The 24,502-nt window shown below is 46.7% G+C and overlaps 1 protein-coding gene across 1 annotated transcript; it reads right to left on the bottom strand.

Annotated features, from left to right (window-relative positions):
* Positions 1-471: 471 nt before the first annotated feature.
* Positions 472-23,924, bottom strand: LOC129226738 (pneumococcal serine-rich repeat protein-like; the record flags this gene model as incomplete). Its single annotated transcript, XM_054861367.1, has 3 exons — positions 472-982; positions 9,903-12,800; positions 12,921-23,924. Coding segments are annotated over 3 exons (14,046 nt in total), but the record flags the coding sequence as incomplete, so codon positions are not given.
* Between the last annotated feature and the right edge of the window lie 578 nt (positions 23,925-24,502).

The raw sequence follows: 24,502 nt of genomic DNA, 5'->3' as shown, positions 1-24,502 counted from the left end.
TGTGCGTGTGTGTGCAGACGCTCGTATTTCAAGAATATTTGACGTTAATCTTAACTCAATGAAAGATAATGGATAATGAATGTCTCGCCAATATGGTATAGTAATTTGCTCGTCCATATTATCATAATTTGCTCGGTATTGGTGCAGAGGGAAACCGGTCCAAAAATAAAATCAAAGAACATCAAAAGAGTCAAATGAAACAATAAACAATTAGTGATTGCTTGAAAACCCCCTTCAAATTAAAGCTTTAAATCTAAAAAAAATCTTAGTCCTTCTCCCCCCCCCCCCCCCGCCTCAAACTACACACATGTAGGCAACTTCTAACATAACATAAAATATCAGGGGAAAATCTTGAAAAATTAAAGTTTAAAACGATTTTTTATGATCCCTGAAAGTTTCTGAAGTATGAAACTGTCTCCCTCTTGCACCGAATTCTTAATTTGTAAATCAATAATTGCTTTAAGCAGTAAACGAAGTATATAAAAACATTTATTTAGTTGAAGAAAATTTACAATAGAAGTGTATGAATATCAATTGAAATTACTGCATGTAAAATTTTATTTGTTATCGCATAGCACTCAATATAGAAATATAACATAAAGAAATTTTTCGCTGAACATTTTTTGTACTTCTTTTCTTTTTATTATACAATCATCACTGTCAAGCGTGAAAGAATTTTTTCCATCGAACCAGAGATGGGTGAAATTACTCCGAAACATGAGTCTTTGTTAAACATAAAGAAAAACATTAATATTTTGTACATTTGAAGTATTTCACACTTCTGGGTGGAACTTATGTTAAGAAATGCTGTCTGCTGTACAAATAGTTCTCTATTTTCTTAGTATCCTAAATAGAACGGCGAGTTCTTGAATCCTCCTCCGCCTCTTCGGCCATTATCAAATGGGTTGTAACCTTCTTCTGGTAGATCAAAGTCTCCGAGCTCGAAGTTTATGTCAAGATCTCCGAAGTAGTTGTAGTCGTACTAAAAAGAAAGTCGAATTAGTGATGAAAATAGATAAGAAAATTGGAACAAATATTTTAACTATAGTTGTAGAAATATATGATAGAATATAACAAAAATACGTAAGAAGCTGTTTAAAAACCTCGTGATATGGCAGTTTACTTGTTGAAGCAGTTCTATAACAGCTAAGAGTTTGTCAAATACCTATTTATGAACACTAATCAATACTTTATGTTGTGCCTTAGTTGTACTTCTCATTTCTGTTAAGGTTTTTATTTTAAAAAAAAATTACAATAACAACATATATTCTAGCCTAAAAATATCTACCTAATTTGGCCTAGCATAAAAACTTTAATAAATTCCTCCGAGAGTTTGGAAAAGAGAAGAAAAGCTAATACTAAAACTCCTAACACGAAAAACACAGGAAAAAAACCAGGAATTTTCAGCAACGGATTAAGAGAGCGATTATAGACTCAAATCCTCAGGTCTCAATTACATGGCTTTTATTATGGAACATGAAGTGGAACTAATCGTTGCTGGATGTTTAGAAAACGTTGATCCAGTTGCATATACTTCTTAAAAATTTTGTTAAATGTAAAATTTGTTGAAAAGTTTACGAAATTTAATACTTCTGGAATGGAATGAGCTCGGTTTTCGAAGGATAACTGTCCATGAGAGAAGAAGGAGCTAATGTTCAGAGCATGGAACGCACCAGAAACTTTTGGAAGTGACCGAAAATTTAGGATCTTCTGTTTTACGAATGTTGATCACTTAATTAAAGTATTCAACCTCCTGAAAAGAACTGTTGAAAAGAACTGCCCTTTGTCGGTAATGTCTGAGACAATAACTAGGTATGCACACACATTTTTTTTTAAATAATTTTCTTTAAAACAAAAATGTGTGACTCAAACTTGTCAACAAAACAAAAAAAAAGAAAAAAAGTGTGTGACTCAAACTTGTCAACAAAACAAAAAAAAAGTATTTTTCTTTCAAATAAACTTTAGGCCAAAGTAGCCCAAACGTAAGGGTAACATTGGTCCAAACTAAAAACAATTACATAGCCGTATTAATATTTTGAAACTAAATGATCAGCATTTAAAAATTAAATTAAGAGAACCTTAGCTGCTAAAACTGGTTTCCACAGCTTGGAAGTCTGAATAGTTACAAAACTATTCTCAGAATAAGATGAGAAAAGTTACAAAATGTGGGCCAAAGTAGCCCACGTTTACGGTAGTGGACGGAATTCAGGCTATTTAAGTGTTAGAAACGTTCTGAGTGCTTGAGGACTCCCTCACTTTATTCGCAAAAAAATAAGCCCTGACTACAAATAAATGTGACCGATCTGTATAAAATGTTGAAACTCAGCCGTGTACATGGAATATACATGATTTACAGTGTTAAAGCATTGCATTATGATAAAAAATATTTCTTTTAGAGGTTCGAACACCGAGGTCAAAGTGCATTTTAAGCTCAATTAACTTGTTTTAAATAATGATGCAGTGAAACGCCGATTTTACGTCCACCGAATCCACATTTTTCCCGCATTTAACGTTTTTCATCAGGTCCCATCATCAATTTTGCTGTTATTTAATTCCCGTAATTTACGTTTTCTCGTATTCTACGTTTTCTAACTCACTCCCTTTAGAAACGTAAAATCGGATTATGTTTAATGCAATTAATTATGCAACTCTATAAAAGAAGAAAACATATTAAATACTTGTAAACCAAGTTAAATGAACAAACATGGCGGTTTTTTAAATTGTATTACCTTAAAAAAAATACATAAATACTTTTTTTTTAATGACGACTGATGACATGACACAAATTTAAATGACGACTTTTTTTTAATGACGACTTTTTAAATGGCGACTATCATATTTACGCACGTATTATTTAAGGAGTCGGGTGACACAAACAGAAATGTGTGGTGCTAAATCACCACATTATGATAAAAATTATATCTGTTTGGGGTTCGGACACCAAGGTCAAACTGTGCATTTTGAACACAACTAACTCTTTTTGTCATGTTCAATGCAAATAATTATGCAACTCTATTAATGAAGCCAAAATATTAAGTGCTTGTAAACCAAGTTAAATGAACAAACATAGTGTTTTTTTTTTAATTGTATTACTTATTTTGTTTATTTTAATGACGACTAAGCTTGTTGCTTGCAAGCAATCCGATTTACACACTTATTACTTTAGGAGTCTGGTGATACAAACAGAAAATATATTTAAAAAGTAATTAAATTAATTATTTAAAAAGAAAGTTACTTTCAAAACGATGGAAGCCTTTGAAAAGTATATTTCTTAAAACACTATAATGTTACTAGAGAAAAGTAAAACATTCCATTATTTTTTACGAATATATATATATATATATATATATATAAGAAATCAACTTAAATTAATTTTTTTAGACTTTTTGACTGAACATTACGCTTTGGAGAGTTATTTCAAAATTTCGATTTTTAATCAATTTTCGAAATTACCATTTTGGTATACTAAATTTAGAAAATCTTTCTAATTTCTTTATTTTTTAACCAACTGAGCTGAATTAGGTATCAATTTCAAGCTAATACTTTTCTCTTTCAGTAAAAACAACAAAAAGTATTCTGTGAATAGTGAGGTTTTGCCACTCCATATCCAGTTTTTATGCTTTTTCAATTGGGAGATTTAATAAGTCATAAATCTCCGGAGTACCAAATAATATCTGCATCAAAAAATTTTTGTAGTACATTTATATAATTCTCCTGCTATGTAGAAAAAATTGAAAAGGCGGTTTTTTTCAGACTTGACAAAAAAAAAGAAAAGAAAAGAGGAAAACAAAACTATTGATTGAAAATATACTAAATATTAAGAATTATAAAAAGAAGAGTAGTTTAAAAAATATTCTTAATGGCCTTATTTTGCATTTTTTTCGACATTAAAAGCCCAAACAAAATGTACCTACTATTGAAAAGTTTTCATAACGTGAACTTGTTTGTATTGCGTAACACCTGACAATGGTCTTCTACTCTTACATTACACTAATTAAGTCCAACTCTTTATTTCTCTAAGGAAGATTATTTTTCTAATTAAGCAAATTTTAAAAATCTCTATGAACCTTAGTTTGAAATTGGAAAAAATTCTGATATTCTTATCTTTTGATACAAAGAAAATTTGTTCCATCTGCCATCTTTTTAAAGAGCTCAAACAGAAGGTAGTGAAGGAAAGATACTAAGTTGTTCTGCAGTAAAGGAAAAGTTGTAAAATAACTTTTAAATGCATTAAGAAATAGAGTAAATTCTCAAAATAAATGCAATTCGTGTAAGCATGCCTTTCATTTTTTCTTCTTCGCTGGTGCTACAGCTTGTTGCTGGCCAAGACCGTCTCTTGAAGTCTTTCCCACCTAACCCTATCGTCTGCAATGACCCTCCATCGATTCACTCCTACTACCTTTAAGTCCTTTTCTACCCCATCCAGCCATCTGACAGAGGGTCTCCCACTTCGGCGTTTTCCTTCAATGCCTTTCATTTAACATTTTATAACCGACGAAAGCTATGTGTCGATTTACTTTCAAAGCACAAGAACAACGATGTGTACAATTTGTGTTTAATGTGTGTACAACAAACTGTTCTATCTGCATCATTGAAATAATGTTAACAATTGCTTGTAAGACCATTATAATGCACACTTTGGGACCAGAGCTTTTGCTTTATACAGGTTTTGGCGTTATATACGTCATTTCACAAATATTTAAACTAATATTCAAAATATATCTATATATTAGCACTTCAGAATGAGTTTTATCTGTAGTGAGTATTAAAGCACTAATTATACAATGAGTCATTCACAAAAAAATATGTTTCTTTATTACAAGAAAGTGAAATATTCTGCACTTCTGCTAGCTTCATGGTTTACATAACAGCTGCATTTGCAAGAACCATTTGGTATTTTCGTTTTACTGTGAATGCTAATTTTCATTTAAAAGCTTTGAATTAAGATGAAAAACTGTTTCAAAATTTAATTTTCCCAACAACTTTTATGTTTGCAAGGCAAAACAAAGGATTTTTTAAATTCCAGAACTTATTGTTTACTTCTGAAAAGTTGTGCGGTTTATAGAGAATAGCGTTATACAGGTCGGCGTTATAAAGGTATTCTACTGTACTCGTGCCACACACGTACAAAATTATGTACTTCTTCCTCCTTTTTTTTTCGATTTTCCCCAAAGTAGTCATAATAAATCAATTTTTCAGGAAGTGAATATGAACCAGATTATATAGGTATCAAAGAAGCCATTGCAAAGCTCAATGAAATCTCTAAACTAATATGTTGATTTCGCCATTTCAGTTAAAAAACGCCCTGATTTTGTTACCTAGTACTAATTCAAGCAGTTTTTTACATTCCTTTCATAATGCAAGCAACACAGTTTGTAGGTCATAGTACACATCATTCTTCTAATGCTTTGAAAGTGGATTGGCACATAGCTTTCGTCGATTATAAAACATGAGGCAGTGAGAAGCAAAGGGATGTAAGTGGACTTTGCGTTTAAAGTTCAGATCTTAGGTAGGTGTAGAGAAACCTAAGCTCTATGCTCCTTCCCAACTATTATTCCAATAGAGCGCGCTGCAAGCGCTTATTGAATTAAGTAAGTTGATTATAGAAAAATTTAGTGGCAACTCTGTCAGTGGAAGAGATGAAATAGAATTCGAAATACGAAGCGCAAGCTCCGTGGAAGCGAGTAATTCGCTGTTTAGAATAAATGATTTGGTTTAATCACTAATATGTAAATATGTACATAGTCTTCAATAAAGATGTTAAGTTCACTTCGAGTCGTGATAATTTGAACCTATCACTGAACCACCGGATCTACATAGAATTGCACATTTTTTCCCACAGTAGGCTTTCATTGAAAAATTTCTCTAAATTATACCGTATAGCAGCACCCACCAGAGCTACAAGTGCCATCTCTTTCCCTAAAACAGAGGAGAGGTTCTCCTACCATTTGTACTGTTTATCTCCAAATTCTTAATTTTGGCACTTACATCCCTTTGCTTCTCACAGTCTCAAATAGCAAGTATGCTTATGCCGACTGCATTTATTTCCAAAATTTACCCTACATCTTAATTCATTTTAAAGTTACCTTACTTTTTTTTTTTTTGAGCAATCAAGATTGCTTATTGCTTTTATTTGACTATTTTGGCGTTGCTATGATTTTATTTTCCCACCAGCACCCTCTGCAGCATCAGCGTCGACCGGCTCCTCACGATGCTGCTCCTATAGCGAAAACAATCTCCAGGTTGCGTCCATATCCTACACTTACACGCATACATACACGCACGTACACACACACACACACACACACATACACGCACATATATACACGTACACACATACACACACAAACACATACATACACCTACACACACATACACACAACTACCCACACACTCACGCCTGCACACAAACACAAACACCTACACACACATACGCATCCCCCCACACACGCACAAATACTCATACACACAACTACCCACACACTTATGCCTGCACACAGACACAAACACACATGCCTACATACAAACACACATACCCCCCCCACACACACATAAATACACACGCCTACATACACACACACACAACACACACTCGTGATTGCGAAAAACATAATTTGAATTCAAAAGGTCAAAATTCAATTTTTTTTTCTCTTATTTGCAGAGCAAATTAAAGTTTCCTTCAATTTCTTCTGTTTGAGCTGATGCAGGGTTCTCGTTAAAAAGGATGACAGATGGAAGATGTTTCTTTTTGACCCGACTGCGCTTGCGCGACGCAAAGGAAGGCAATGTGTTTGAGTCTATGCATGTATGTTTGTTCTTATGTGGCGTTGTAGGGGCTAAACACCTTGGCCGTTTTTGATAAATCTTAGGTCAATCGATTTGTCTTATCCTTGGGAGTGTCACTAAACACATGACAGTAGTCAAAATTCACCATATCAACAACAAGTCGCCATATTGTCAGTTCAGGATCGTGTCGCACGCTACCTGCGGGCTACACAGTGTGCGACAAATGCAGGTAGCGTTTTCACTGCCTGAATTTTTTGTTTACTAAGTCAACTGATTCGATTTTCATCTCTAACATGTTGCATTTGTTTTTGTCATGATTCAGGGGACTGAGTTTCACGACGTGTACTCTCTTGACGGGCTTTTTTAGTTTTGGGAGAAAGATTTGACTGACTGGGGGGGGAGGACTTTTTCACGCTGTTAATATAGCTGTGATTGACTTAAGTTCGCGCATTTTTGCTAAAGGTCAAGCATATGTATATTTAAGCCGAGTAAGGTCACTAGAGGGACTTATAATCAGTAATTTAGACCACCGCAAGTCACTTAATAATCCTCACGATATAAACTATCTCAATGAAATGACAAGGTTACGAAATTTGCCGCCGAAAATTAACTAAAAAGTGTAAAATAAAAAATAATTACTAAAAAATAACTATTAAATAAAAACAAAAAACCCGACTGCGTAAAAACCAAGAAAACTAAAAAGGAAAAAATATAAGCCCAGCAGTTTAGAATTTTATTACTGAATTACTACTTCATTGAAATAGTTTTATAATCGATACACACTTAAGACAAATCATAAATTCAAAAGCAGAATAGAAGGATCAACAGTCGGGTCCCATTCAAATTTTACGGGGTTCCTTGACTGGTCAAAAAGGAATGGGCTCCGACTGTTGACTCTTCTATCATGCTTTTGAATTTATGATTTGTCTTATGTGTGTTTCGATTATAAAACTATTTCAATGGAGTAGTTATTAAGCAATACTTAATAAAATTCTAAACTACTGGGTTTATTTACTTTTTTTTTTTTTTTTTTTTGATTTTTACTCAGTCGGGTTTTTGTTTTCATTTAAATACTTATTTATTTTTCAAAAGAGGAAAAAATCAGGACTTCTGTCAATTTTAGAATAAGTTTCGAAGAGATTTTAAAATATGCTTTAATCAGCAAAAAATAATCTTTAGAGAAATCTAGCCCTGGACTATAATAGTAACGCAAGATTAGGGGATCATTTTCCCGTGTGCAGGTAAACGGCAGCATCTGCAGAAATGAGTTTTCGAGATATTTGAAGAAATGTGTGGTGGACTCAATACTAACAATAGGAAAATGTTGGAATTAGACGTTTTTTTCGGGCCATTTTTTCAGTGGAAAGCAAATAAGCGAGCTTGTACAGTAAAGATAACGCACGTTAGATGACAAAACTGCAAAGAAAAATGAAAAATTAAATTTTTGCAGTTACTGTCCTTTACCTGCACATGGCAGCATTGTCAGGTGTTATGCAATCCACCCATATTTACATTATAAGACTTTTTCAGTCGTAATTCTTTTTTTTTTTACTTTTAATGTCGACAAAAATGCAAAATGAGGCCATTAGAACTGTCTCTTTAACTATTCTTCTGGTTTTTACTCCAATATTTAGTATATTTTCAATCTTTTTTTTTTTTTTTTGTTAAGTCTGAAGTGGAGATGTTTGCATAATTCTTTTCCAAAGTGAACAACTTTTTAACGATTTACGATTGATGTAAAACAAATTTTATTCTTTGACATTCCATCATTAATTGTTCTGACAAGTTTCTGGGCTATTTTAAGCTCAAAAAGGCTTTAAAGTTATAGAAAACTTGTATTTTAACTAAATTATCTGCAAGAAATACTTTTTTTTAAATCAAAACCACAAAAAACAACTTTTTAATTTTTTTCTACATAACAGGAGAGTCATTTAAATACACACAAAAATATTTGCAGATATTAGTTGGTACTCCAGAGATATTGCTTATAAAATCTCCCAATTGAGAAGGAATAAAAATTTGACTTTAGATAAGCTGTGGCAACACCCCACTATTCACAGAATACTTTTTGTGGTTTTTAATTTTAAAAAAAGTATGAGCTTGAAATTTATACCTAATTAAGCTTAATTGTTTAAAAATTAAATAAATTAGAGAGAGTTTTTATAAATTCATACCAAAAGCTGACTCCAAAAAGTAATCAAAAATCGAAATTTTAAAAACTCTGCAAAGCGTAATTTTCATTCCACAAATCTAAAAAATCAGTTTCATTTCTTCTCATAGATATCTGTTTGTAAACGAGCTGATGTGTGCATCACATGACTTCCTTTTACGCCAATTTAATGTCATTTTCTCATCATTGGCAGTTTTAATATGATTCAATGGTTTACTCTCTAAATATCACCAACAGTGGCCAAATGGAAACCAGATTAAATTTTTTTTTTTTTAATTGCCAAAATTGTTGCCACGTTGGCGACAAAACTTGGTGACCAAAAGACTGGCGATATATGGCCAAGTGTCCGCCAAATTATAACACCACGTGAGTTTACATCGAAATTAACAATGATTTCCCCCAAAAAAGGGGCGAAAGACACCCTTTGAAGCATACGAATGCAACCAAAAAAGAAGGTGCACAACTAGACCCCACTAGGAGTCTACGTACCGAATTTCAACTTTCTAGGACATTCCGTTCTTGATTTAAGCGACATACATACACACATACGCACATACATACGTACATACAGACGTCACGAGAAAACTCGTCGTAATTAACTCGGGGATCGTCAAAATGGATATTTCGGGTTACGTACGTACAGACGTCACGAGAAAACTCGTCGTAATTAACTCGAGGATCGTCAAAATGGATATTTCGGGTGTCTGTACGATCCTAGGCACATATCCACGTGTGGTCGGATTGAAAAAAAACCTCAACATTCATTTGGGGGTGAGCAAAATGGAAATTAAAGCCGATTTTTGGGTGAAAATTTTTTCGCGAATACAATACTTCCTTTTTTGTAAAAGAAAGAAAAAAAATATTAGACAAGATCTGAGAAATAAAAGCGCATAGAATTAGGCGCTTTGACGTGACATCTCCCAAGTATGATTAAATATGAACTTACTTCAGGTTCAGCTCCTAAATCATTTAAGTCGGCAAACACGTCATCAGCTTCTTCTATAGATAACACTTCTGGGATGAAATCAGCATATGCATGTTCTTCAGAATAGTCGTGCTTTTCATGTCCATGATGTCGCAGTTCATGCTTTCCTTTCAATTTTTGTCCCGACTGATAGTGGTGATGAGATAACAAAGATGGTTCAAATGACTTTCTTCTACCCTCAAAAGATCCAGATACTTCTTCCGATACGGATCCATGTCTGCCAAAGTGTCTACCATGTTTACCTAAAGGAACAAAATCACCTGAGCCTGAAACTGCACCACTTGCACTAAACTCAGCTGAGCCTGATACTTGACGGCTACCACTACGCTCGGTAGATTCTGAAATTTCCGTGCTGCCACTAATTTCAGCAGATTCTGATAATTCATTGCTTCCACTTAAATCGGCAGATCCGGATACTTCAGCTCTTGCACTTAGTTCATCTGAAACTGAAACATCGACACCGCCACTGATTTCAGCAGATCCTGACAATTCTGCACTTGCACTAATTTCGGCTGATCCTGACAGTTCGGCACTAGCACTTAGTTCAGTAGATGATGAAACATCCGCACTTGCGCTGAACTCAGCAGATCCTAAAACTTTAGCACTTGCACTTAGTTCAGCTGATCCTGAAACTTCAGCGCTTCCGCTGAATTCAGCAGATCCGGAAACTTCAGCACTGGTACTTAATTCAGCTGATCCCGATACTTCAGCACTTGCACTTAACTCTGCAGATCCAGAAAGTTTGGCACTTGCGCTTAACTCAGCGGAACCAGAGATTTCAGTACTGGCACTAAACTCGGCGGATCCTGATACTTCAGCACTGGCGCTAATTTCAGCTGAGGCGGATACTTCAGCACTGGCACTAAATTCTGCTGATCCTGAAACTTCAGCACTTGCACTGATTTCAGCAGATCCTGACACTTCAGCACTCGCACTTGCGCTGAAATCGGCTGATGCAGATACTTCAGCACTTGCGCTGAGATCGGCTGATGCAGATACTTCAGTACTTGCACTGATTTCAGCTGATGCCGATACTTCAGCACTTGCACTTATTTCAGCAGATCCAGAAACTTCAGTACTTGCGCTGAATTCAGCAGATCCTGACACTTCAGCACTAGCACTTGCGCTCAAATCGGCTGATGCAGATAATTCAGCACTTGCGCTAATTTCAGCTGATGCAGATACTTCAGCACTTGCGCTTAATTCGGCAGATGCGGATGCTCCAATCTCAGCTGACGCAGATGCGCTTAATTCGGCAGATGCGGATGCACTGACCTCAGCAGACGCTGATGCTCCAATCTCGGCAGACGAAGAAGCGCTAATTTCCGCAGAAGCAGATGCTCCAATCTCAGCTGACGCTGATGCGCTTAATTCGGCAGATGCGGATGCTCCAATCTCAGCTGACGCTGATGCGCTTAATTCGGCAGATGCGGATGCACTGACCTCTGCAGACGCGGATGCACTGACCTCTGCAGACGCGGATGCACTGACCTCAGCAGACGCAGATGCACTGATCTCAGCAGACGCAGATGCTCCAATCTCGAGAGACGCAGATGCTCCTAATTCGGCAGAAGCAGATGCTCCGATCTCGGCAGACGCAGATGCGCTCAATTCGGCAGAAGCAGATGCTCCAACCTCGGCCGACGCAGATGCTCCAATCTCAGCAGACGCTGATGCACTGACCTCAGCAGACGCGGATGCACTGATCTCGGCAGACGCAGATGCACTGATCTCAGCAGACGCAGATGCTCCAATCTCGGCAGACGCTGATGCACTAAATTCGGCTGAAGCAGACGCTCCAAGCTCGGCAGACGCGGATGCACTGATCTCAGCAGACACGGATGCTCCAATCTCGGTAGACGCAGAAGCGCTGAATTCAGCAGAAGCTGATGCTCCAAGCTCGGCGGAAGCAGATGCTCCGATATCGGCAGAAGCTGATGCGCTTAATTCTGCTGACGCGGTTGCGCTTAATTCGGCAGACGCGGATGCACTAACCTCAGCAGACGCGGATGCACTGATCTCGGCAGACGCAGATGCACTGATCTCAGCAGACGCAGATGCTCCAATCTCGGCAGACGCAGATGCGCTGAATTCGGCTGAAGCAGATGCTCCAATCTCAGCTGACGCTGATGCGCTTAATTCGGCAGATGCGGATGCACTGACCTCAGCAGACGCGGATGCACTGATCTCAGCAGACGCGGATGCACTGATCTCAGCAGACGCAGATGCACTGATCTCAGCAGACGCGGATGCTCCAATCTCGGCAGACGCAGAAGCGCTGAATTCAGCAGAAGCTGATGCTCCAAGCTCGGCAGATGCGGATGCACTGACCTCTGCAGACGCGGATGCACTGACCTCAGCAGACGCGGATGCACTGACCTCAGCAGACGCGGATGCACTGATCTCAGCAGACGCGGATGCTCCAATCTCGGCAGACGCAGAAGCGCTGAATTCAGCAGAAGCTGATGCTCCAAGCTCGGCGGAAGCAGATGCTCCGATATCGGCAGACGCTGATGCGCTTAATTCTGCTGACGCGGATGCGCTTAATTCGGCAGACGCGGATGCACTAACCTCAGCAGAAGCGGATGCACTGATCTCAGCAGACGCAGATGCTCCAATCTCGGCAGACGCTGATGCGCTTAATTCTGCTGACGCGGTTGCGCTTAATTCGGCAGACGCGGATGCACTAACCTCAGCAGACGCGGATGCACTGATCTCGGCAGACGCAGATGCACTGATCTCAGCAGACGCAGATGCTCCAATCTCGGCAGAAGCAGATGCGCTGAATTCGGCCGAAGCAGATGCTCCAATCTCAGCTGACGCTGATGCGCTTAATTCGGCAGATGCGGATGCACTGACCTCAGCAGACGCGGATGCTCCAATCTCGGCAGACGCAGAAGCGCTGAATTCAGCAGAAGCTGATGCTCCAAGCTCGGCAGATGCGGATGCACTGACCTCTGCAGACGCGGATGCACTGACCTCAGCAGACGCGGATGCACTGACCTCAGCAGACGCGGATGCACTGATCTCAGCAGACGCGGATGCTCCAATCTCGGCAGACGCAGAAGCGCTTAATTCGGCCGAAGCAGATGCTCCGATCTGGGCAGACGCAGAAGCGCTGAATTCAGCAGAAGCTGATGCTCCAACCTCGGCGGAAGCAGATGCTCCGATATCGGCAGACGCTGATGCGCTTAATTCTGCTGACGCGGATGCGCTTAATTCGGCAGACGCGGATGCACTAACCTCAGCAGAAGCGGATGCACTGATCTCAGCAGACGCAGATGCTCCAATCTCGGCAGACGCAGATGCGCTGAATTCGGCCGAAGCAGATGCTCCAATCTCAGCTGACGCTGATGCGCTTAATTCGGCAGATGCGGATGCACTGACCTCAGCAGACGCGGATGCACTGACCTCAGCAGACGCGGATGCACTGATTTCAGCAGACGCGGATGCTCCAATCTCGGCAGAAGCTGATGCTCCAAGCTCGGCAGATGCGGATGCACTGACCTCTGCAGACGCGGATGCACTGACCTCAGCAGACGCGGATGCACTGACCTCAGCAGACGCGGATGCACTGACCTCAGCAGACGCGGATGCACTGATCTCAGCAGACGCGGATGCTCCAATCTCGGCAGACGCAGAAGCGCTGAATTCGGCCGAAGCAGATGCTCCGATCTGGGCAGACGCAGATGCGCTGATTTCCGCAGAAGCAGATGCTCCAATCTGAGCTGACGCTGATGCGCTTAATTCGGCAGATGCGGATGCTCCAATCTCAGCTGACGCTGATGCGCTTAATTCGGCAGATGCGGATGCACTGACCTCAGCAGACGCGGATGCACTGACCTCAGCAGACGCAGATGCACTGATCTCAGCAGACGCTGATGCTCCAATCTCGGCAGACGCAGAAGCGCTGATTTCCGCAGAAGCAGATGCTCCAATCTCAGCTGACGCTGATGCGCTTAATTCGGCAGATGCGGATGCACTGACCTCAGCAGACGCGGATGCACTGATCTCAGCAGACGCAGATGCTCCAATCTCGGCAGACGCAGATGCACTGATCTCAGCAGACGCTGATGCTCCAATCTCGGCAGACGCAGATGCGCTGAATTCGGCCGAAGCAGATGCTCCAATCTCGGCAGACGCAGATGCGCTGATTTCCGCAGAAGCAGATGCTCCAATCTCAGCTGACGCTGATGCGCTTAATTCGGCAGATGCGGATGCACTGACCTCAGCAGACGCGGATGCACTGATCTCAGCAGACGCAGATGCTCCAATCTCGGCAGACGCAGATGCACTGATCTCAGCAGACGCTGATGCTCCAATCTCGGCAGACGCAGATGCGCTGAATTCGGCCGAAGCAGATGCTCCAATCTCGGCAGACGCAGATGCGCTGATTTCCGCAGAAGCAGATGCTCCAATCTCAGCTGACGCTGATGCGCTTAATTCAGCAGATGCGGATGCACTGACCTCAGCAGACGCGGATGCACTGACCTCAGCAGACGCGGATGCACTGACCTCAGCAGACGCAGATGCACTGATCTCAGCAGACGCAGATGCTCCAATATCGACAGACGCAGATGCGCTGACCTCAGCAGAAGCGGATGCACTGACTTCAGCAGACGCGGATGCACTGATCTCGGCAGACGCAGATGCACTGATCTCAGCAGACGCAGATGCTTCAATCTCGGCAGACGCAGAAGCGCTGAATTCAGCAGAAGCTGATGCTCCAAGCTCGGCGGAAGCAGATGCTCCGATATCGGCAGACGCTGATGCGCTTAATTCTGCTGACGCGGATGCGCTTAATTTGGCAGACGCGGATGCACTAACCTCAGCAGACGCGGATGCACTGATCTCAGCAGACGCAGATGCTCCAATCTCGGCAGACGCAGATGCGCTGAATTCGGCCGAAGCAGATGCTCCAAACTCAGCTGACGCTGATGCGCTTAATTCGGCAGATGCGGATGCACTGACCTCAGCAGACGCGGATGCACTAATCTCAGCAGACGCGGATGCTCCAATCTCGGCAGACGCAGAAGCGCTGAATTCAGCAGAAGCTGATGCTACAAGCTCGGCAGATGCGGATGCACTGACCTCTGCAGACGCGGATGCACTGACCTCAGCAGACGCGGATGCACTGACCTCAGCAGACGCGGATGCACTAATCTCAGCAGACGCGGATGCTCCAATCTCGGCAGACGCAGAAGCGCTGAATTCAGCAGAAGCAGATGCTCCAAGCTCGGCAGACGCAGATGCGCTGATTTCCGCAGAAGCAGATGCTCCAATCTCAGCTGACGCTGATGCGCTTAATTCAGCAGATGCGGATGCACTGACCTCAGCAGACGCGGATGCACTGACCTCAGCAGACGCGGATGCACTGACCTCAGCAGACGCAGATGCACTGATCTCAGCAGACGCAGATGCTCCAATATCGACAGACGCAGATGCGCTGACCTCAGCAGAAGCGGATGCACTGACTTCAGCAGACGCGGATGCACTGATCTCGGCAGACGCAGATGCACTGATCTCAGCAGACGCAGATGCTTCAATCTCGGCAGACGCAGAAGCGCTGAATTCAGCAGAAGCTGATGCTCCAAGCTCGGCGGAAGCAGATGCTCCGATATCGGCAGACGCTGATGCGCTTAATTCTGCTGACGCGGATGCGCTTAATTCGGCAGACGCGGATGCACTAACCTCAGCAGACGCGGATGCACTGATCTCAGCAGACGCAGATGCTCCAATCTCGGCAGACGCAGATGCGCTGAATTCGGCCGAAGCAGATGCTCCAAACTCAGCTGACGCTGATGCGCTTAATTCGGCAGATGCGGATGCACTGACCTCAGCAGACGCGGATGCACTAATCTCAGCAGACGCGGATGCTCCAATCTCGGCAGACGCAGAAGCGCTGAATTCAGCAGAAGCTGATGCTCCAAGCTCGGCAGATGCGGATGCACTGACCTCTGCAGACGCGGATGCACTGACCTCAGCAGACGCGGATGCACTGACCTCAGCAGACGCGGATGCACTAATCTCAGCAGACGCGGATGCTCCAATCTCGGCAGACGCAGAAGCGCTGAATTCAGCAGAAGCAGATGCTCCAAGCTCGGCAGACGCAGATGCGCTGATTTCCGCAGAAGCAGATGCTTCAATCTCAGCAGACGCTGCTGCACTTAATTCGGCAGACGCGGATGCACTAACCTCAGCAGACGCGGATGCACTGACCTCAGCAGACGCAGATGCACTGATCTCAGCAGACGCAGATGCACCAATCTCCGCAGACGCAGATGCTCCAATTTCGGCAGACGCAGATGCACTGATCTCAGCAGACGCTGATGCTCCAATCTCGGCAGACGCAGAAGCGCTGAATTCGGCAGAAGCAGATGCTCCAAGCTCGGCAGACGCAGATGCTCCAATCTCGGCAGACGCAGATGCGCTGAATTCGGCCGAAGCAGATGCTCCAATCTCAGCTGACGCTGATGCGCTTAATTCGGCAGATGCGGATGCACTGACCTCAGCAGAAGCGGATGCACTGATCTCAGCAGACGCAGATGCACTGATCTCAGCAGACGCAGATGCTCCAATCTCGGCTGACGCAGATGCTCCAATTTCGGCAGACGCAGATGCACTGATCTCAGCAGACGCTGATGCTCCAATCTCGGCAGACGCAGAAGCGCTGAATTCGGCAGAAGCAGATGCTCCAAGCTCGGCAGAAGCAGATGCTCCAATCTCGGCAGACGCAGATGCGCTTAATTCGGCAGACGCAGATGCACTGATCTCAGCGGACGCAGATGCTCCAACCTCGGCCGACGCAGATGCTCCAATCTCGGCAGACGCAGATGCACTGACCTCAGCAGACGCGGATGCACTGAGCTCAGCAGATGCGGATGCACTGACCTCAGCAGACGCGGATGCACTAACCTCAGCAGACGCGGATGCACTGGCCTCAGCAGACGCGGATGCACTGACCTCAGCAGACGCGGATGCACTGACCTCAGCAGACGCGGATGCACTGATCTCAGCAGACGCAGATGCTCCAATCTCGGCAGACGCAGATGCTCCAATTTCGGCAGACGCAGATGCACTGATCTCAGCAGATGCTGATGCTCCAATCTCGGCAGACGCAGAAGCGCTGAATTCGGCAGAAGCAGATGCTCCAAGCTCGGCAGACGCAGATGCTCCAATCTCGGCAGGCGCAGATGCTCCAATCTCGGCAGACGCAGATGCGCTGAATTCGGCAGAAGCAGATGCTCCAACCTCGGCAGACGCAGATGCTCCGATCTCGGCAGACGCAGATGCGCTGATTTCGGCAGACGCAGATGCGCTGATTTCGGCAGACGCAGATGCGCTGATTTCGGCAGAAGCAGATGCCCCAATCTCGGCAGAAGCAGATGCTCCAATCTCGGCAGAAGCAGATGCTCCAATCTCGGCAGAAGCAGATACTCCAAGCTCGGCAGACGCTGATGCTCCAATCTCGGCAGAAGCAGATGCTCCAATCTCGGCAGAAGCAGATGCTCCAATCTCGGCAGAAGCAGATGCTCCGATCTCGGCAGAAGCAGATGCTCCGATCTCGGCAGATGCAGATGCGCTAAATTCGGCAGAAGCAGATGCTCCGATCTCGGCAGACGCAGAAGCGCTGAATTCGGCAGAAGCAGATGCACCGATCTCGGCAGACGCAGATGCACTGATTTCGGCAGAAGCAGATGCTCCAATCTCAGCAGACGCAGATGCTCCAATCTCGGCAGACGCAGATGCTCCAATCTCGGCAGACGCAGATGCGCTGAATTCGGCAGAAGCAGATGCTCCAAGCTCGGCAGACGCAGATGCTCCAATCTCGGCAGACGCAGATGCGCTGAATTCGGCAGAAGCAGATGCTCCGAACTCGGCAGACGCAGATGCGCTGATTTCGGCAGAAGCAGATGCTCCAATCTCGGCGGAAGCAGACGCTCCAATCTCGGCAGAAGCAGATGCTCCAACCTCGGCCGACGCAGATGCTCCAATCTCGGCAGACGCAGATGCACTGAGCTCAGCAGACGCGGATGCACTGAGCTCAGCAGACGCGGATGCACTGAGCTCAGCAGACGCGGATGCACTGACCTCAGCAGACGCGGATGCACTGACCTCAGCAGACGCGGATGCACTGACCTCAGCAGACGCGGATGCACTGACCTCAGCAGACGCGGATGCACTGACCTCAGCAGACGCGGATGCACTGACCTCAGCAGACGCGGATGCACTGACCTCAGCAGACGCGGATGCACTGACCTCAGCAGACGCGGATGCACTGACCTCTGCAGACGCGGATGCACTGACCTCAGCAGACGCGGATGCACTGATCTCAGCAGACGCTGATGCTCCAATCTCGGCAGACGCAGATGCGCTGAGTTCGGCAGAAGCAGATGCTCCAATCTCGGCAGACGCAGAAGCGCTGAATTCAGCAGAAGCAGATGCGCCAATCTCGGCAGACGCAGATGCTCCGATCTCGGCAGACGCAGATGCGCTGATTTCAGCAGACGCAGATGCGCTGATTTCGGCAGACGCAGATGCGCTGATTTCGGCAGAAGCAGATGCCCCAATCTCGGCAGAAGCAGATGCTCCAATCTCGGCAGAAGCAGATGCTCCAAGCTCGGCAGACGCTGATGCTCCAATCTCGGCAGAAGCAGATGCTCCAATCTCGGCGGAAGCAGATGCTCCGATCTCGGCAGATGCAGATGCGCTAAATTCGGCAGAAGCAGATGCTCCGATCTCGGCAGACGCAGAAGCGCTGAATTCGGCAGAAGCAGATGCACCGATCTCGGCAGACGCAGATGCTCCAATCTCCGCAGAGGCTGATGCTCCAATCTCGGCAGAAGCAGATGCTCCAATCTCGGCAGAAGCAGATGCTCCAACCTCGGCAGATGCAGATGCGCTAAATTCGGCAGAAGCAGATGCTCCGATCTCGGCAGACGCAGATGCTCCAATCTCCGCAGAGGCTGATGCTCCAATCTCGGCAGAAGCAGATGCTCCAAACTCGGCAGAAGCAGATGCTCCGATCTCGGCAGATGCAGATGCGCTAAATTCGGCAGAAGCAGATGCTCCGATCTCGGCAGACGCAGAAGCGCTGAATTCGGCAGAAGCAGATGCACCGATCTCGGCAGACGCAGATGCTCCAATCTCCGCAGAGGCTGATGCTCCAATCTCGGCAGAAGCAGATGCTCCAATCTCGGCAGAAGCAGATGCTCCAATCTCGGCAGAAGCAGATGCTCCGATCTCGGCAGAAGCAGATGCTCCGATCTCGGCAGATGCAGATGCGCTAAATTCGGCAGAAGCAGATGCTCCGATCTCGGCAGACGCAGAAGCGCTGAATTCGGCAGACGCAGATGCGCTGATTTCGGCAGACGCAGATGCGCTGATTTCGGCAGAAGCAGATGCCCCAATCTCGGCAGAAGCAGATGCTCCAATCTCGGCAGAAGCAGATGCTCCAATCTCGGCAGAAGCAGATGCTCCAATCTCGGCAGAAGCAGATGCTCCAAGCTCGGCAGACGCTGATGCTCCAATCTCGGCAGAAGCAGATGCTCCAATCTCGGCAGAAGCAGATGCTCCAATCTCGGCAGAAGCTGATGCTCCAATCTCGGCAGAAGCAGATGCTCCAATCTCGGCAGAAGCAGATGCTCCGATCTCGGCAGAAGCAGATGCTCCGATCTCGGCAGATGCAGATGCGCTAAATTCGGCCGAAGCAGATGCTCCGATCTCGGCAGACGCAGAAGCGCTGAATTCGGCAGACGCAGATGCGCTGATTTCGGCAGACGCAGATGCGCTGATTTCGGCAGAAGCAGATGCCCCAATCTCGGCAGAAGCAGATGCTCCAATCTCGGCAGAAGCAGATGCTCCAATCTCGGCAGAAGCAGATGCTCCAAGCTCGGCAGACGCTGATGCTCCAATCTCGACAGAAGCAGATGCTCCAATCTCGGCAGAAGCAGATGCTCCAATCTCGGCAGAAGCTGATGCTCCAATCTCGACAGAAGCAGATGCTCCAATCTCGGCAGAAGCAGATGCTCCAATCTCGGCAGAAGCAGATGCTCCGATCTCGGCAGAAGCAGATGCTCCGATCTCGGCAGATGCAGATGCGCTAAATTCGGCAGAAGCAGATGCTCCGATCTCGGCAGACGCAGAAGCGCTGAATTCGGCAGAAGCAGATGCACCGATCTCGGCAGACGCAGATGCTGCAATCTCCGCAGAGGCTGATGCTCCAATCTCGGCAGAAGCAGATGCTCCAATCTCGGCAGAAGCAGATGCTCCAATCTCGGCAGAAGCAGATGCTCCAATCTCGGCAGACGCTGATGCACTAACCTCAGCAGACGCGGATGCACTAACCTCAGCAGACGCGGATGCACTAACCTCAGCAGACGCGGATGCACTAACCTCAGCAGACGCGGATGCACTAACCTCAGCAGACGCGGATGCACTAACCTCAGCAGACGCGGATGCACTAACCTCAGCAGACGCGGATGCACTAACCTCAGCAGAGGCAGATGCACTAATCTCAGCAGACGCAGATGCACTGATCTCAGCCGACGCAGATGCACTGATCTCAGCAGACGCAGATGCTTCGATCTCGGCAGACGCAGATGCGCCGAATTCGGCGGAAGCAGATGCTCCTATCTCGGCAGACGCAGAAGCTCCAATTTCCGCAGACGCAGACGCTCCAATCTCGGCCGAAGCAGAAGCTCCAATCTCGGCCGAAGCAGAAGCTCCAATCTCAGCAGACGCAGAAGCTCCTATCTCGGCAGACGCAGAAGCTCCAATCTCGGCAGACGCAGAAGCTCCTATCTCGGCAGATGCAGAAGCTCCTATCTCGGCAGACGCTGATGCGCTGAATTCGGCAGAAGCGGATGCACTAACCTCAGCAGACGCGGATGCACTGATCTCAGCAGACGCAGATGCACTGATTTCAGCAGACGCAGATGCACTGATCTCAGCAGACGCAGATGCACTGATTTCAGCAGACGCAAATGCACTGATCTCAGCAGACGCAGATGCTCCAATCTCGGCAGACGCTGAAGCTCCTAATTCAGCAGAAGCAGAAGCTCCGACCTCAGCAGAGGCAGAAGCTCCTATCTCGGCAGAAGCAGAGGCTCCAATTTCGGCTGAAGCAGAGGCTCCAATTTCGGCTGAAGCAGAGGCTCCAATTTCGGCTGAAGCAGAGGCTCCAATTTCGGCTGAAGCAGATGCTCCAATCTCGGCAGACGCTGATGCTCCAATCTCGGCAGAAGCAGATGCTCCAATCTCGGCAGAAGCAGATGCTCCAATCTCGGCAGAAGCAGATGCTCCAATCTCGGCAGAAGCTGATGCTCCAATCTCGACAGAAGCAGATGCTCCAATCTCGGCAGAAGCAGATGCTCCAATCTCGGCAGAAGCAGATGCTCCGATCTCGGCAGAAGCAGATGCTCCGATCTCGGCAGATGCAGATGCGCTAAATTCGGCAGAAGCAGATGCTCCGATCTCGGCAGACGCAGAAGCGCTGAATTCGGCAGAAGCAGATGCACCGATCTCGGCAGACGCAGATGCTCCAATCTCCGCAGAGGCTGATGCTCCAATCTCGGCAGAAGCAGATGCTCCAATCTCGGCAGAAGCAGAAGCTCCGACCTCAGCAGAGGCAGAAGCTCCTATCTCGGCAGAAGCAGAGGCTCCAATTTCGGCTGAAGCAGAGGCTCCAATTTCGGCTGAAGCAGAGGCTCCAATTTCGGCTGAAGCAGAGGCTCCAATTTCGGCTGAAGCAGATGCTCCAATCTCGGCAGACGCTGATGCTCCAATCTCGGCAGAAGCAGATGCTCCAATCTCGGCAGAAGCAGATGCTCCAATCTCGGCAGAAGCAGATGCTCCAATCTCGGCAGAAGCTGATGCTCCAATCTCGGCAGACGCAGATGCTCCAATCTCCGCAGAGGCTGATGCTCCAATCTCGGCAGAAGCAGATGCTCCAATCTCGGCAGAAGCAGAGGCTCCAATTTCGGCTGAAGCAGATGCTCCAATCTCGGCAGACGCAGAAGCTCCTATCTCGGCAGACGCAGATGCTCCGATTTCGGCAGACGCAGATGCTCCGATCTCGGCAGATGCAGATGCTCCGACTTCGGCAGATGCAGATGCTCCAATCTCAGCAGACGCTGATGCGCTGATTTCGGCAGACGCGGATGCACTAATCTCAGCCGAAGCAGAAGCTCCGATCTCGGCAGATGCAGATGCTCCAATCTCCGCAGAAGCAGATGCTCCGATTTCGGCAGATGCAGATGCTCCAACCTCAGCCGAAGCAGATGCTCCAGTCTCTGCAGACGCAGATGCTCCGATTTCGGCAGACGCAGATGCTCCGATCTCGGCAGATGCAGATGCGCCGACTTCGGCAGATGCAGATGCTCCAATCTCCGCAGAGGCTGAAGCACTGACCTCAGCTGACGCTGATGCGCTGAATTCGGCAGAAGCAGATGCTCCAATCTCAGCCGAAGCAGAAGCTTCAATCTCTGCAGACGCTGATGCGCTGATTTCGGCAGACGCGGATGCACTGATCTCAGCCGAAGCAGAAGCTCCAATCTCCGCAGAGGCTGATGCTCCAATCTCGGCAGACGCAGAAGCTCCTATTTCGGCAGACGCAGATGCTCCAATCTCGGCAGAAGCAGAAGCTCCGATCTCGGCAGATGCAGATGCTCCGACCTCGGCAGATGCAGATGCTCCAATCTCAGCAGACGCTGAAGCACTGACCTCAGCTGACGCTGATGCGCTGAATTCGGCAGAAGCAGATGCTCCAATCTCAGCCGAAGCAGAAGCTTCAATCTCTGCAGACGCTGATGCGCTGATTTCGGCAGACGCGGATGCACTGATCTCAGCCGAAGCAGAAGCTCCAATCTCCGCAGAGGCTGATGCTCCAATCTCGGCAGACGCAGAAGCTCCTATCTCGGCAGAGGCAGATGCTCCAATCTCGGCAGAAGCAGAAGCTCCGATTTCGGCAGATGCAGATGCTCCAATCTCGGCAGAAGCAGATGCCCCAATCTCCGCAGAAGCAGATGCTCCGATCTCGGCAGATGCAGATGCTCCTATCTCGGCAGAAGCAGAAGCGCTAATCTCGGCAGACGCAGATGCTCCTATTTCTGCTGAAGCTGACGCTCCGATTTCGGCTGAAGCGGATGCTCCAATCTCGGCAGACGCAGAAGCTCCGATCTCGGCAGAAGCAGATGCTCCAATCTCGGCAGAAGCAGAAGCTCCGATCTCGGCAGAAGCAGATGCTTCAATCTCGGCGGAAGCAGATGCTCCAATCTCCGCAGAAGCAGATGCTCCGATCTCGGCAGATGCAGATGCTCCTATCTCGGCAGAAGCAGAAGCGCCAATCTCAGCAGATGCAGATGCTCCAACCTCAGCGGAAGCAGATACTCCGATCTCGGCAGACGCAGATGCTCCTATTTCAGCTGAAGCTGACGCTCCGATTTCGGCGGAAGCGGATGCTTCAATCTCGGCAGAAGCAGATGCTCCGATTTCCGCAGAAGCAGATGCTTCAATCTCAGCTGACGCTGATGCGCTGAATTCGGCAGACGCGGATACACTGACCTCAGCTGACGCTGATGCTCCAATCTCCGCAGAAGCAGAAGCTCCGATCTCGGCAGACGCAGATGCTCCTACCTCGGCAGAAGCAGAAGCTCCGATCTCGGCAGATGCAGATGCTCCAACCTCGGCCGAAGCAGAAGCTCCAATCTCCGCAGAGGCTGATGCTCCAATCTCGGCAGACGCAGAAGCTCCTATCTCGGCAGATGCAGATGCTCCAATCTCAGCAGAAGCAGAAGCTCCGATCTCGGCAGATGCAGATGCTCCGACCTCGGCAGACGCAGATGCTCCGACCTCGGCAGATGCAGATGCTCCAATCTCAGCAGACGCTGATGCGCTGAATTCGGCAGAAGCAGATGCTCCAATCTCAGCCGAAGCAGAAGCTCCAATCTCTGCAGAGGCTGATGCTCCAATCTCGGCAGACGCAGAAAACTCCTATCTCGGCAGATGCAGATGCTCCAATCTCAGCAGAAGCAGAAGCTCCGATCTCGGCAGATGCAGATGCTCCGACCTCGGCAGATGCAGATGCTCCGACCTCGGCAGATGCAGATGCTCCGACCTCGGCAGATGCAGATGCTCCAATCTCAGCAGACGCTGATGCTCCTATATCAGCTGAAGCTGACGCTCCAATTTCGGCTGAAGCGGATGCTCCAATCTCGGCAGAAGCAGATGCTCCCAATCTCGGCAGATGCGGATGTATGCTCCAGCCTCGGCCGAAGCAGAAGCTCCAATCTCAGCCGAAGCAGAGGCTCCGATCTCGGCAGATGCAGATGCTCCTATCTCGGCAGAAGCAGAAGCGCCAATCTCAGCAGATGCAGATGCTCCAACCTCGGCAGATGCAGATGCTCCAATCTCAGCAGACGCTGATGCACTGACCTCAGCTGACGCTGATGCGCTGAATTCGGCAGAAGCAGATGCTCCAATTTCAGCAGACGCTGATGCACTGACCTCAGCAGACGCTGATGCACTGACCTCAGCAGACGCTGATGCGCTGAATTCGGCAG

The sequence above is a fragment of the Uloborus diversus genome, chromosome 7 (assembly GCF_026930045.1).
Source record: "Uloborus diversus isolate 005 chromosome 7, Udiv.v.3.1, whole genome shotgun sequence".
Taxonomy (NCBI): domain Eukaryota; kingdom Metazoa; phylum Arthropoda; class Arachnida; order Araneae; family Uloboridae; genus Uloborus; species Uloborus diversus.
This window is presented reverse-complemented; position numbering and strand designations above follow the sequence as displayed.